The 12,335-nt window shown below is 48.3% G+C and overlaps 1 protein-coding gene across 1 annotated transcript in view; it reads left to right on the forward strand.

Annotated features, from left to right (window-relative positions):
- Nucleotides 1-1,305: 1,305 nt before the first annotated feature.
- Nucleotides 1,306-12,335, forward strand: part of PLOD1 (procollagen-lysine,2-oxoglutarate 5-dioxygenase 1) — a 74,107-nt gene continuing 63,077 nt past the window's right edge. The window contains exons 1-2 of the mRNA XM_085609922.1: nt 1,306-1,620; nt 3,810-3,901. Coding sequence (XP_085466048.1) covers nt 1,548-1,620; nt 3,810-3,901 — 165 coding nt within the window. The 5' untranslated portion in view covers nt 1,306-1,547. The remainder of the gene's footprint in view (nt 1,621-3,809; nt 3,902-12,335) is intronic.

A 12,335-nucleotide genomic window follows, 5' to 3' on the forward strand; every position in this document is an offset into this window, starting at 1 on the left:
CTGAAAGGTTTCTTTGAGTACATGTTTTTCTTGCACACATAAGGCAACATTCAGTGCCCTTTACAACTCCACCATAAATACATCTAAATACACGCATGTAGCTCACAGGTGTGCCATTCACAACTCTCGTGTTGAGGTTGACACAACACTCCATAGCAAAGACCAATTTAGCATTTTGTGAATAACTTTGCCAACCTCTGCAGTCAACTTTACAATTTTAGAAACCATAATCCAAATGTTGTCCTGCCACCTTCGCAACAGATCACTCGGGCAGGAGGGATTCATAGTAATATGAGGGTTCTCAAAGCATGTGAAATTGTGATCTAACGTGTAAATTGCATATGCAAATGTAGGCATAAGAACAAAAAGTGTGAATCAAGGTATACACAATTTGGCCATCGTGTAGTCCTTTCCTCTATCTGGCGGATTTTTTTGGCTTGAATTTGAAACACTTCTGTATCTGAGAGTTAAAATGTCAGAATGAGAAACAAGAGTTCTCATTAGAGCCTTTGGTTTTAGACGGTCATTTGGATTGGCTGCTGTATCTTGTGCTTACAAATGGCCCTTTTCTTACTTTCCTTCCACCTCTACAGCTTTCAGAAACAGCTGAAAGGCGTGTCTGACCCCCACATTGCCCTAAGCCGTGTAACGCACTTCTACCCCTTTAAAAAACAAGCATTGGCATAGCCAATAGGTCTCGCCTTTGGGACCTTATAAGTATTTAGTTATGCAGCACAATATCCTTACTGCAACAACATTAACTGTTGCATGGCTAAACACTTATAAGGTCCCAAAGGCGAGACCTATTGGCTATGCCAATGCTTGTTTCAGAAATGTAACGAGGTTGATTTTATGTTGTATTTTAATATATTTACCGAACTACAAACCTGTCCTAATAAAGTGCCCTTTTATGCTATGGGCGAGTTTGTGGTTACTGAACGAAGTCATTTAGGTGGTTGGTTACATTTCTCAGTAGCTGGGGTCTGTCTCTGCTGGGGAGGGCATCTTGCGTGGGGAGTTTCTCCCCTCTGGAGATGTGTCCTCTTCCTGTAAAGGTCTTGCTTGGGGTTGGCAACTGGGATGGAGCGGTAATTACTGCTGACGGTATGCATATTTAATGGGGTGGGGGTCTTCCTCATTAGGGAGAGTTCTTCTTTTTATGGGCAGTAGAGAGGTAGAAGGTGGTCCCTGAGGGCGTACTCTGCTGCAGATGCTGCTCTGCACATCAGGCACGCACCGCACGTCCATACCCACATCTGGACAGGGGAGAAGTGGGGAGGGAGGGGGGAATCCAGCTGCTCTCGCGAGAGCTGACGGGGGGCGGGGCTTGTGCGTGGCACACAGAAGAGGAAGACCCTCCACCGCAGTGGCAATCACGAAAGGCACTGGTGCACCTACAGGTGGACCGCAGTCCGACTCGGGAGCCCTAGTGCCCTGTGTTTACACTTTCCTGGTGTATCCTGAGGAGTCCCATCGAGAAGTCCCCTTACATTCGACTTCTGTCTAGAGCCGCTATCCCGAAGGCGCAGCCGAAGCAGCCCCGTCCCATGGCGCTCCTGCCGCTGCTGGTCCCGGTCCTGGTGTTGCTGCAGCAGGGGGCCTGCGGGGCCGACAGTCCGAGTAAGAGGGAGTGGGGTTGGGGTTGTGAGGAGATGGCGCAGGGCAGGGTGGGCTTGCTTCAACGCAGCTCATAACTTGTTTGCAATAACTGAAGCACTTTTATAGCGCTGCTCTATTGAGTGGATAGCTTCACGGCGCGTCCTCAATGGGAGTTCGAGTGTTTGGAGGCTCAGAAAAGATGAGCTGAAAGCTGTTGCCTGTTAGTGCGCGGTTGTTGGCTTTGGCTTGGATGGCTAGTGCGGATGAGCTCCTAGCGGAGGTCTTGGACTCCACAGCGCCTGCGACGTTGAATTGCAGCTTCAACGGGCACGTTCCATTGGACTGAATGAATACACTGAGGGAAACAGCTGTATCATCCACCTGAAGGCTACTTTACCGCTGTGCACAGGGGTGGGAGGCATGCGGGGCTGCAAGAGTTAGTGATGTCAGCGCTCGGGGTATGTCGGGCAGACTGTAGGAATGCAGGTCTGTGGGAAGGTGGGCATGTTTAATATGCATTTCGGACTTGGCTGGGGATAGGCAGGAATCGGGGATGGCATATGATGCATGGGGTAGTGATGCAGAACACCTGAGTCTGTGCTGAGGGTGCGAACAATGGCCATCGGTGGAGAGTATGCAGGGCTGCGAGGGAATGCCATGGCAGAGGTACACTGCACAGGGGGCCTACTGGGTGGGGGATGCTTGCGGTGATGTACTTTAGAGAGAGTGAATACTCTGGATGGAGGCTAGGGATGTTGGAGTGAAGGGTGAGGATAGGACACTTGCTCTTGTAAACAGTAGACAGCAGATATCAGCGATAAAGGCTCTTGGAAGTGAGAGTTTTATGCTTCCTCCAGTTTCATATTATAGCCGAACCTAGGGGGCATATCAACAAGGGCTTTATCTCTGCTTTTTTGGCTTTAAAAGCCAAAAAAGCAGAGATAAAACTAGCACCCTATCAACAACAGGGTGCTAACACGCAAATTTGCATGTTAGCACCCTTTTACTCTACGCTTCCCCTTGCATCTCTAATGAGATGCAAAGGGGGCGTTCCAGAGTAAAATAATAGGAGAAATGTCGCTAAGCGACATTTCTCCTATTATCAAGAATGTCGCTAACCCTGTTAGAGACAAAAAAAGCAGCGCTAACCGCGGTTAACGCTGCTTTTTTACGTCTGGTATTTTTCAGACTTAAATACAGAGAGAGAGTTTCCCAGGTTTAACCAAAAGGGACCGGGTACATAGAAATTTTCAAAATCAACAAACTTCCCTTTTGAATTTACTCAGATATCTCCCATCATATAATTTCAACCACTGTATACTGAACCAAAGACAAGAAGTCAGGGCAATCTTAACACAATGAAAATCAGTTATATTGTTGATTAGAAGATATATCTGCCCAGAGTGGGCTACCATGGATCTGCTTGCTGTGTGCTACGGAGCCCACAGCCAGCTTCCAGTCTAATGTGAGATGAAAGGTGGCATCTTGCTGAGGGGGCCTCATCTGGAAATTACATTATTATTTTGCATCCTGAATCTCATGATATAGGAGATCTTTGGACATTGGCCCTGGGGAATGTGTCCATGGTGTGGCACCTTTACTTTGGGTTCACTCACTTTTGGCCCTTAACGTTTGATCTCAAGTATTTTTTTCTGCATATCTTCACTTTCGGATTCTCTGCTTTGCCACCATCTTGTGTAGATTTCTGTTTTGTTAACCTACTCTTACTTCTCATTAGTTCACTTACTCAGTGCTTTGAGATGGTAGAAATGCTGTTTTAACATTTCCACATACTATGACGCCCGAAACCCTTGTGCAAAGCCCAGCGAGTGGGTGATTGCAACCCCACTTACAGCAGTTCTGTCTCGCCCCATTCCAGAATGGCCTGAGGACAAAAGACGGTCTACAGTCTTACAGGATGCCCAGAGTTACAGCATATGCTATTTATACCTACAATTCTGAGGTCTTCAACCCAGGGATGGGACTCCCGGCTGCCCTGGGGACGGAACCCTTGGCTCGCTTCTTGCCAGAGACAGGACTCTTGGTTCGCCCCTGGACTGGGACTAGTTGTCGTCCCTCTCTGTGACAGCACTAACTCCGCACCAGTCTAACACCCTGTGTACTTAACTAATTGCTCTCCTTTTAAGAGCTTGTTTTAAGAGGAAGAGCTGAGAAAAAAATGATATTTTCTAATTTTCTTTTTGCTGCAGAGAATTTGCTGGTTCTGACAGTTGCCACGAAGGAGACGGAAGGATTCAGACGGTTTCAGAGGTCAGCAAAGGTGTTCAACTATGATGTCCAGGTAATGGGGCACACCTACCTGGGGTCTGACTCTTCCGAGCCCTTTCTGTGAGTGGACACCGCTCAGGAGTCTGTCTTTGGTACATGCTGCTGGAGTGCTGATGGGAGATGCTCAGGCAGCTGGGCCCATCTGCTTCATTTAAAGGCCTAGTTGTGCCCCGTGGCCCTCCTCTTGTACCTCAGTAGTGCTGACAGTGTAGGATACTGAGTAGCTGCAGGTACTCTTCACTCTTAGGGTCCTTTTCAGTTTCTATTTCTTTGCATCTGTGTCAGTGCAGGAGGTCCAGTGGCTGAGTGTATAGGATGACGCACGTATGCAGTGTCCAGAGTTGTCCTTCCTTCCTTTCCGTTCCTCATAGTCTCTCTGTCTCCCATGACAGCGTGACTCAGTGTTTGTTTATGTGAACACACCCATGCTTGTCTCTCTCTCCTAGTTTGGATGTCTCCATGCTGTGAAATAGGAGTCTCTTTCAGGTTGCAGGTCTAGTCCATGTCCCAGTGCATGTGGTCGGTCAGTGTAACTGTTACCGTGTAGAGGTGTAGCCGTGTTAGCTATTTCCCTGCCAGTGTGCACCCGGTAACGCCCCCGGCATAAAGCAGAGGGGTGCCATTAGTCGTTCCACGGGCAGGAGCCAAGGTGGATTGTCCTTCATCGGTGTTGCCACAAAGGAGGGTCGCCTCTGACGTCATTGATTTGCGCCTGCCCGGGTTTGCAGCATATAAGGCCTCGCAATGCGATGGATCAGCCTCTTTTCCCTTCACTGCGCACCAAGATCCATCAGACCGCATTTGCACAACCACCTACCCACCCCTCAAGGAAGGCATAATTTGTGCAGCAGAAATGGGGGTTACCCCAAATGTGGACCGATTTACTGAACTTTCCCCTTGGATGGGGTGTTGATTTGTGTGGGCACTGGGCAGGCAGGAGGGGGACTGACCTGCTGGTGGTCCTGGACCTTTCTGCTCTACCCCGGAATGCCTGGATTTTCACATTTTGGGGGATTTGTCTGGGGTCAGGTACCCCGGAGGGCCAAAGCGCTATGCGGTGCCCTGGTGGATGTGTTGGTAAAAGGAACTGCGGGCATTGCCCATCTCTCATAGTGATCGGGAGAAGTTCCTAATAAGGTATGCTCTTGGCTGAGGGCATGGTCAATGGATAAGGTAAAAGGGGCCTGCTGGCACTTTGCATTCTGAAATGTTCCGCTGTAAGGGGAGGTGGACATAACTGTTGTATTGCTTGCACAATCTCTGAGCTGTTTTACTGCCTTATGTCCTGCATTCTCACAACAATTATGTATGATTTGGCTGATCTTACGTCTTGTATTCTCATAACAATATCTGCTTAACTATGCTTATCATTTATGAATTCCCAATGAGTCTGTGTGAATAAAAGGCTACGCCCTTGCTCTTGTGCTTGCCTGTGTCTGTCCGTCCTTGTGTCAGTCTTTCTGGTCCCAAGATAATGGTTTTCCTTTCTTTTTGTTCCCTGGCCTCAATTGTGCTTTTCTCACATTGGCATCTATTCACTATAACTTTATGGATATCAGAACTGACATTCAACACCTCTTGACCCCTATAACAACACAGGTTCTACTCATTATCATGCATAGCCCCAGTATAAGGCCGACACAGCCCTTTTTGCTGCTTTCTGTTCTTTGTGCTGCATGTTTGATCTCGGAGACCAGCAGGTACTTGCGGCTACTCCTAGTAGACGTTCATGCTGTCGCAACTGTTTTTTCCACTGACCCACTTCTGTAAGGCTACTTGGCACAAATGTAAGTTTCTGACGTCACTGCCTCCATGTTCCAGTGTGCGTGTTGTTATTCCACAGTGTGTAGCGTAAGTTAAGCTTGCTTTGTTTAGGATACTCTTTTCTTTGTCTTTTTGTAAGCTACTCCCTTCCTGGTCTCGCTGCCGGATGCTCTCTTCCTGGTCATGTAGGATGCTCACTTATTGGTCTTAATGTAAGTGGCTCGCTTCATGGTCTTAGTGTAGGGTACTCTCTTCCTAATCTCGGTGAGAGGTGCTCACATCCTGGTCTCAGTGTCGGATGTTCTTCTTGGCCTCGCTGTGAGATGCTCACTTCCTGGTGACAGTTTGAGATGCCCCTTCCTGGCGTCAGCGTACGATGCTCTCTTCCTGGTCTCAGTGTAGGATGCTCTCTATCTGGTCTCACTGCTGGATGCATACGTCCTGGTCTTGGTGTAAAATGCTCCCTTCCTGGTCTCGGTGTGAGATGCTCACTTCCTGGTCGCAGTGTTAGATGGCTCTACCTGGTCTCAGCTCTTCCTGGTTTCAGTACACAATGCTCTCGTCCTGGTCTCAGTGTAGGATGCTTTGTCTCTGATCTCACTGCCGGATGTATACTTCCTGCTCTTGGTGTAGGATGCTCCCTTCCTGGCCTCAGTGTGAAATGCTCTGAAACTGGTCTCGATGTGAGATGCCCCTTCCTGGTCTCAGTGTGTGATGGCCCTTCCTGGTCTCAGTGTGTGATGCTGCCTTCCTGGTCTCAGCGTATGATGCTCTCTTTCTAGTCTCAGTGTTGGATGCTCTCTATCTGGTCTCACTGCCTGATGTATACTTCCTGCTCTTGGTGTAGGAGGCTCCCTTCCTGGCCTAAGTGTGAAATGCTCTGAACCTGGTCTCGGTGTGAGATGCCCCTTCCTGGTCTCAGTGTGAGATGCCCCTTCTAGGTCTCAGTGTGAGACGTTTTATTCCTGGTCCAATGTAGGATGCGCTTTTCCTGGTCTCAGTGTAGGATGCTCTCTATCTGGTCTCAGTCTGATGTATACTTCCTGCTCTTGGTGTAGGATGCTTCCTTCCTGGCCTAAGTGTGAAAAACTCTGAACCTGGTCTTGATGTGAGATGCTGCCTTCCTGGTCTCGATGTGAGATGCTGCCTTCCTGGTCTCAGTGTAGGATGCTCTCTATCTGGTCTCACTGCCTGATGTATACTTCCTGCTCTTGGTGTAGGATGCTCCCTTCCTGGCTTCAGTGTGAGATGTTCTCTTCCTGGTCCAGTGTAGGATGCTCTCTTCCTGGTCTCAGTGTGAAATGCTCTGAGCCTGGTCTCAGTGTGTGATGCTCTCTTCCTGGTCTCAGTGTGAGATGCCCCTTTCCTGGCCTCAGTGTGAAGTGCTCTGAACCTAGTCTTAGTGTGTGATGCTCTCTTCCTGGTCTCAGTGTGAGATGGTCTAATCCTGGTCCAGTGTAGGATGCTCCCTTCCTGGTCTCAGTGTGAAATGCTCTAAGCCTGGTCTCAGTGTGTGGTGCTCTCTTCCTGGTCTCAGTGTGAGATGCCCCTTTCCTGGCCTCAGTGTGAAGTGCTCTGTACCTAGTCTCAGTGTGTGATGCTCTCTTCCTGGCCTCAGTGTGAGATGCCCCTTTCCTGGCCTCAGTGTGAAGTGCTCTGAACCTAGTCTCAGTGTGTGATGCTCTCTTCCTGGCCTCAGTGTTAAACACGCTCCGCCAGAGGGATTGGTCCTTGCTGTTGGCTATTGTTGGGATTGCCTGGATCCTCACCTCAGCTTCTAACAACTCCTGCCACGCCTCGCGGCCCCCGCTTCGCGGGAGCCGCTCGAGGGACCGGGACTTTGATACTTGTTGCCTGGAGTGATAGCGGTGATCTGAATCTACGCTGCCCGCTTTGTTGTACTGTGTCCCAAAACGGTGAGGGGACGTTGCTGGACGTACGAATCCTTGTGAGCGCCCGGCGCACTCAGGACTTCGAGGACCAGGGTGCTGCGCGAGACGCAGAAGAGCCGCACCTGGTCCTCTTCCCGACTCCTCCCCCAACACCTTCATTAGGCGGTGTAGCCCCAGCTCCACGGGCTCCGTCCGAGGGATTGGTCCTTGCTGTTGGCTATTGTTGGGATTGCCTGGATCCTCACCTCAGCTTCTAACAACTCCTGCCACGCCTCGCGGCCCCCGCTTCGCGGGAGCCGCTCGAGGGACCGGGACTTTGATACTTGTTGCCTGGAGTGATAGCGGTGATCTGAATCTACGCTGCCCGCTTTGTTGTACTGTGTCCCAAAACGGTGAGGGGACGTTGCTGGATGCACGAATCCTTGTGAGCGCCCGGCGCACTCAGGACTTCGAGGACCAGGGTGCTGCGCGAGACGCAGAAGAGCCGCACCTGGTCCTCTTCCCGACTCCTCCCCCAACACCTTCATTAGGCGGTGTAGCCCCAGCTCCACGGGCTCCGTCCGAGGGATTGGTCCTTGCTGTTGGCTATTGTTGGGATTGCCTGGATCCTCACCTCAGCTTCTAACAACTCCTGCCACGCCTCGCGGCCCCCGCTTCGCGGGAGCCGCTCGAGGGACCGGGACTTTGATACTTGTTGCCTGGAGTGATAGCGGTGATCTGAATCTACGCTGCCCGCTTTGTTGTACTGTGTCCCAAAACGGTGAGGGGACGTTGCTGGACGCACAAATCCTTGTGAGCGCCCGGCGCACTCGGGACTGCGAGGACCAGGGTGCTGCGCGAGACGCAGAAGAGCCGCACCTGGTCCTCTTCCCGACTCCTCCCCCAACTCCCTTTCCCTTCACTTTAAAACCACTTCATCGCCCATACGCGCTAGCGGGACGCGCGCGGGTCTCAGCACGGGGCTAAGAGCGGGCCGTTTGAGGCCGTTCGAGACTGGAGACACTGGGCTGGGCCACCCCCCTCTCGCATTTTGATTCCATCTTCGAGTGAGACAACCAGCCTCTGCAACTAAAGGAAGAATGCCCAGGGTTAAGAGCACCGTTGCTGGCACCACCCTGGCTGGAACTCTGGACAATTTTATAGTAAGAGCTGCTAATCTCTTAGAACGTGAAATTGACTTAACAGAGCGTCGTCTCTCGCTGGACCCACTTACTGCTAAACGTTCTTCTTTAGGGAAAATTGGTTCAGCTGTTTCACCTGCGCTCAATAATATAAATCCTCTCTTAAATAATGGTACCATTAGTGAGGGGGAAAGTATTGATTTAATTATGGCTTCAAGCCTGGAAGGGATAAGGGACAATGCCGCTAGAAATGCCAATAGGCCCGATACCACCCCACCCGATGCTGTGATCACTCAATCTGATGGTGTAACCACTCGAGCTCAATTACATGTCACTTCCAATGTTACTTCCCCCTATCCTGCCCCAACTTTAGGGGCCATACCAAAACAGAAGGCAGCCCGGCGTGGAAAAAAGGGGAATAAACTAACATTGAACAAATCTAATAGTGATAAACTTCCATCTAATCACATTCCGGGGACTGTTGAACAACCTTTGACTGAAGTAATCCCATATATCCCCTTGCAATCAGACGAGGGTTTTCTCTTACAAATAAAGGAAGCCTTAGAACATTCAACCCGACCGATCCTGGATAGGCTTACTAAGATAGAGGAGCGCCTTAAGAAATTAGAACAGACTGCCCTCACTAACCTTGAACTACATAGAGAGCATCGTGAACTTTTCCCACTTGCTAATACTGCAAGTAACTCTAAAGAGAAAACCTCCTCTCTCTTGCCTAGCCCCCCTTTGGATCAGTCCTTAGGAAATTCCCGGGGTAGAGGCGAGGCTACCGCTTGCATTGAAAACTTTATTAGCACTAGCGTCTCCAAAAAACAATCTACAGGAGAAATGTCCCAGCAGAAATCCCTTGACTCCAACACAATAGCGAAAAATGATACGGTACAGAATATAAATGCAAAGGTGAATAGTAGGGTCCTGCCTAATGAAAACGCACATAATTTACCTACTTTAGATCTTCCACCAGAATCCGCACCGTATGTCATTGTACTGTCGGGTGTACCTCGTATTGGAGATAATATTACTGAGTCTTATCACGAGCTAAAGAACAAAACAATGTATTGGCTCAATATTAATCGACCACTTCCTCCTGGTATCCGTGCTAAGATCCTGCATGTAAGAAGAGTTAGCTGGGTGGGCAGAAGAAACAAAGATATGCTAGGGGACTGCATTGTGGTTAATTTTAGCAATACACAGGCAGTAAAATATATCCAACAGGCATGTCCCTCTTTTCACCTTACTAGCATTATTCCATTACCACTTGCTTACTTTTATCCTTCCCAAGTTAATAACAACATGTGGGTCCAAGTAGGGCGAGGTAAAACCAATAGTTACTCCATAAGAGGTGGGATGGTCTCAACCGAACAAGGCTGGCTGGAGTCCTTCCCAAGTGCAAACAGGTACAGCTGCCTAGACTCGGTTGATTGACTACCCCTAAAAAAATCCCTCGTTACTGATCCTGCAGGGAAGGCTGCAAACGAGGATGCGTCAACATTAACGCTTGACCGACAGTCAGTGCAACTGACAGCCTCTCCTGGGGACAATACTGATAACACCATCATTAACGCAACGATGGTAGAGACATTAAACCATCCCACACGACCAAATAGAGGAACGTCTGATAACGTGGACTCCTGTGAAATTACCATTCCTCCTTACTCGTCAGAGGCTGACACATTTCCCGCCCTTACATTTTTGTCTTGGAACATCGCTGGCCTGTCCTCTAGGTTAGATTATATGAATTGTATTACTTTTCTAAAAAAGTTCTCGTTAATCTGTCTCCAGGAATGTTGGACAGTCGATCCCATTCACATGATTGGCTATCGCACCTATCACACGCCTGCCATTTACACTGCCAGAGGGAGAAACAAAGGAGGTCTATGCACCTATGTTTCCAATTGTATAAAAGATATAAAAATCTCTTTTTCACCAGTTTCCGCATTTTATCAAATTCTGCATGTAACGCTTGGGGGCAACTTGCATATAGATCTGATAAATTTTTATAACAATATCCCAAAAGATCTTTGGGCCTTGACACTCCAAGGACTACTTGAGACTTTAAATAACAGGGGTGATAAGAGTTCTTCTGACACCTGTGTGATTTGGCTTGGTGACTTTAACCACACTTTATGCCCATTCAGCGATGAAAATATATGCGACCTAGGGGAGAGGGAGGCCGCCCCTTCCGCACATTTTTCCCATACTTTTTTGGGAAAATATTTAAATGATATACTTTTCTCTCTGGATTTGGGCTTTGTAAACGAACTTTGTTCCCCATTAGTCCCGTTTAACCCCACTTTTATAGGTAGAGGTTGTAAGTCAGTCATTGATTTTCTGCTAATTTCTAAACGTTACTCCCACTATATTTGTACGTTTGAATTATGTGAGGTGGCAATGAGTGACCATTTACCCCTTAGTATGTCTCTTGTCATCCCGAAGGGCAAAAGCAATACTGATTCTACGGTCCAGAATCTATATAATTATAGATTACGGCTTGCCAGGAAGAATGGTTATACTTTAAAATGGGACCAAGTAGAACCAGCGGTCTTCCTTGGCACTCTAATTTGCTCCAGGGAAGTGGAATTTAATACCTGTCTCACTCAGAGCGTTGCCCCCCCAACAGTGATTGATGCTTTCCTTGGTATTACCGAGGAAATTGGAAATTTACTTACAAATCCTCTACATTCACGGGCTAACAAAAACAAGAGATGGTTTGATAGAGAGTGTAGCAGGACCCACGCACATTTAATGACCCAATTAAAGCGAGACCCCAGGGTAATGGTTGAAGTAAGATTGGCTAGATCCGCCTATCAACAGGCAGTTAAAAAAAGGAAGAACCAAACTAAACAGGACGCTTGGCATACCCTTCGGGAAGCCTGCCAATCCAAAAATAATACTGCTTTTTGGAAAGCGGTGAATGCTCCTTTTTTTACTAATAACGAATCAGACTCTATCGAAATAGCCATCACCGAAGAGACCTGGGTGACTTACTTTCGGGAGCTCTACAAAGAAGATAATGAGGTAGTTACAGAAGGAGGGCTGAATTTAAGATCTCAGGATAGCCTGAACTTTCCAATTAACGTTGCCTTCTCTCTAGAAGAGGTATTGAACGCCATTGACAAGAGCCCAGCAGGAAAAGCCCCGGGCCCGGACGGAATACCTGTGGATTTATACAAGGCTAATAATAAGCTATGGGCTCCTCTTTTAACCAACATTCTTAACAGCTTTATTAAAGTGGGTTTCCCACGGACTTGGCAGGAAGCCATTGTGGTACCCATTTTTAAGAAAGGGGATCGTAACACACCTAAGTGTTATAGACCGATCTCCCTATTAGATTCACTCATGAAGATCGCGGGGAGAGTTATACTCAACAAATTGCAACTATGGGCCGACGAAAGAGGTATTCTCTCCCAGTTCCAATATGGTTTTAGGGAAGGTTTGGGAACAACTGAGCAAGGATTGAACCTAGCTCTATTAGCAGCCGAATATGTCGAGGCAAAAAATGAGAACTTATTTCTCACATTTGTGGATTTAAGCTCGGCTTTTGATTGTATTAATCATAACAAACTTTGGCTAACTATGCAGGCCATGGGAGTGGACCCAAACCTCTTAATTTTTATCAGAGAATTATATCGAGATGCGGGCGCAAGGGTGC

The sequence above is a fragment of the Triturus cristatus genome, chromosome 1_2 (assembly GCF_964204655.1).
Source record: "Triturus cristatus chromosome 1_2, aTriCri1.1, whole genome shotgun sequence".
NCBI classification, from domain to species: Eukaryota; Metazoa; Chordata; class Amphibia; order Caudata; family Salamandridae; genus Triturus; species Triturus cristatus.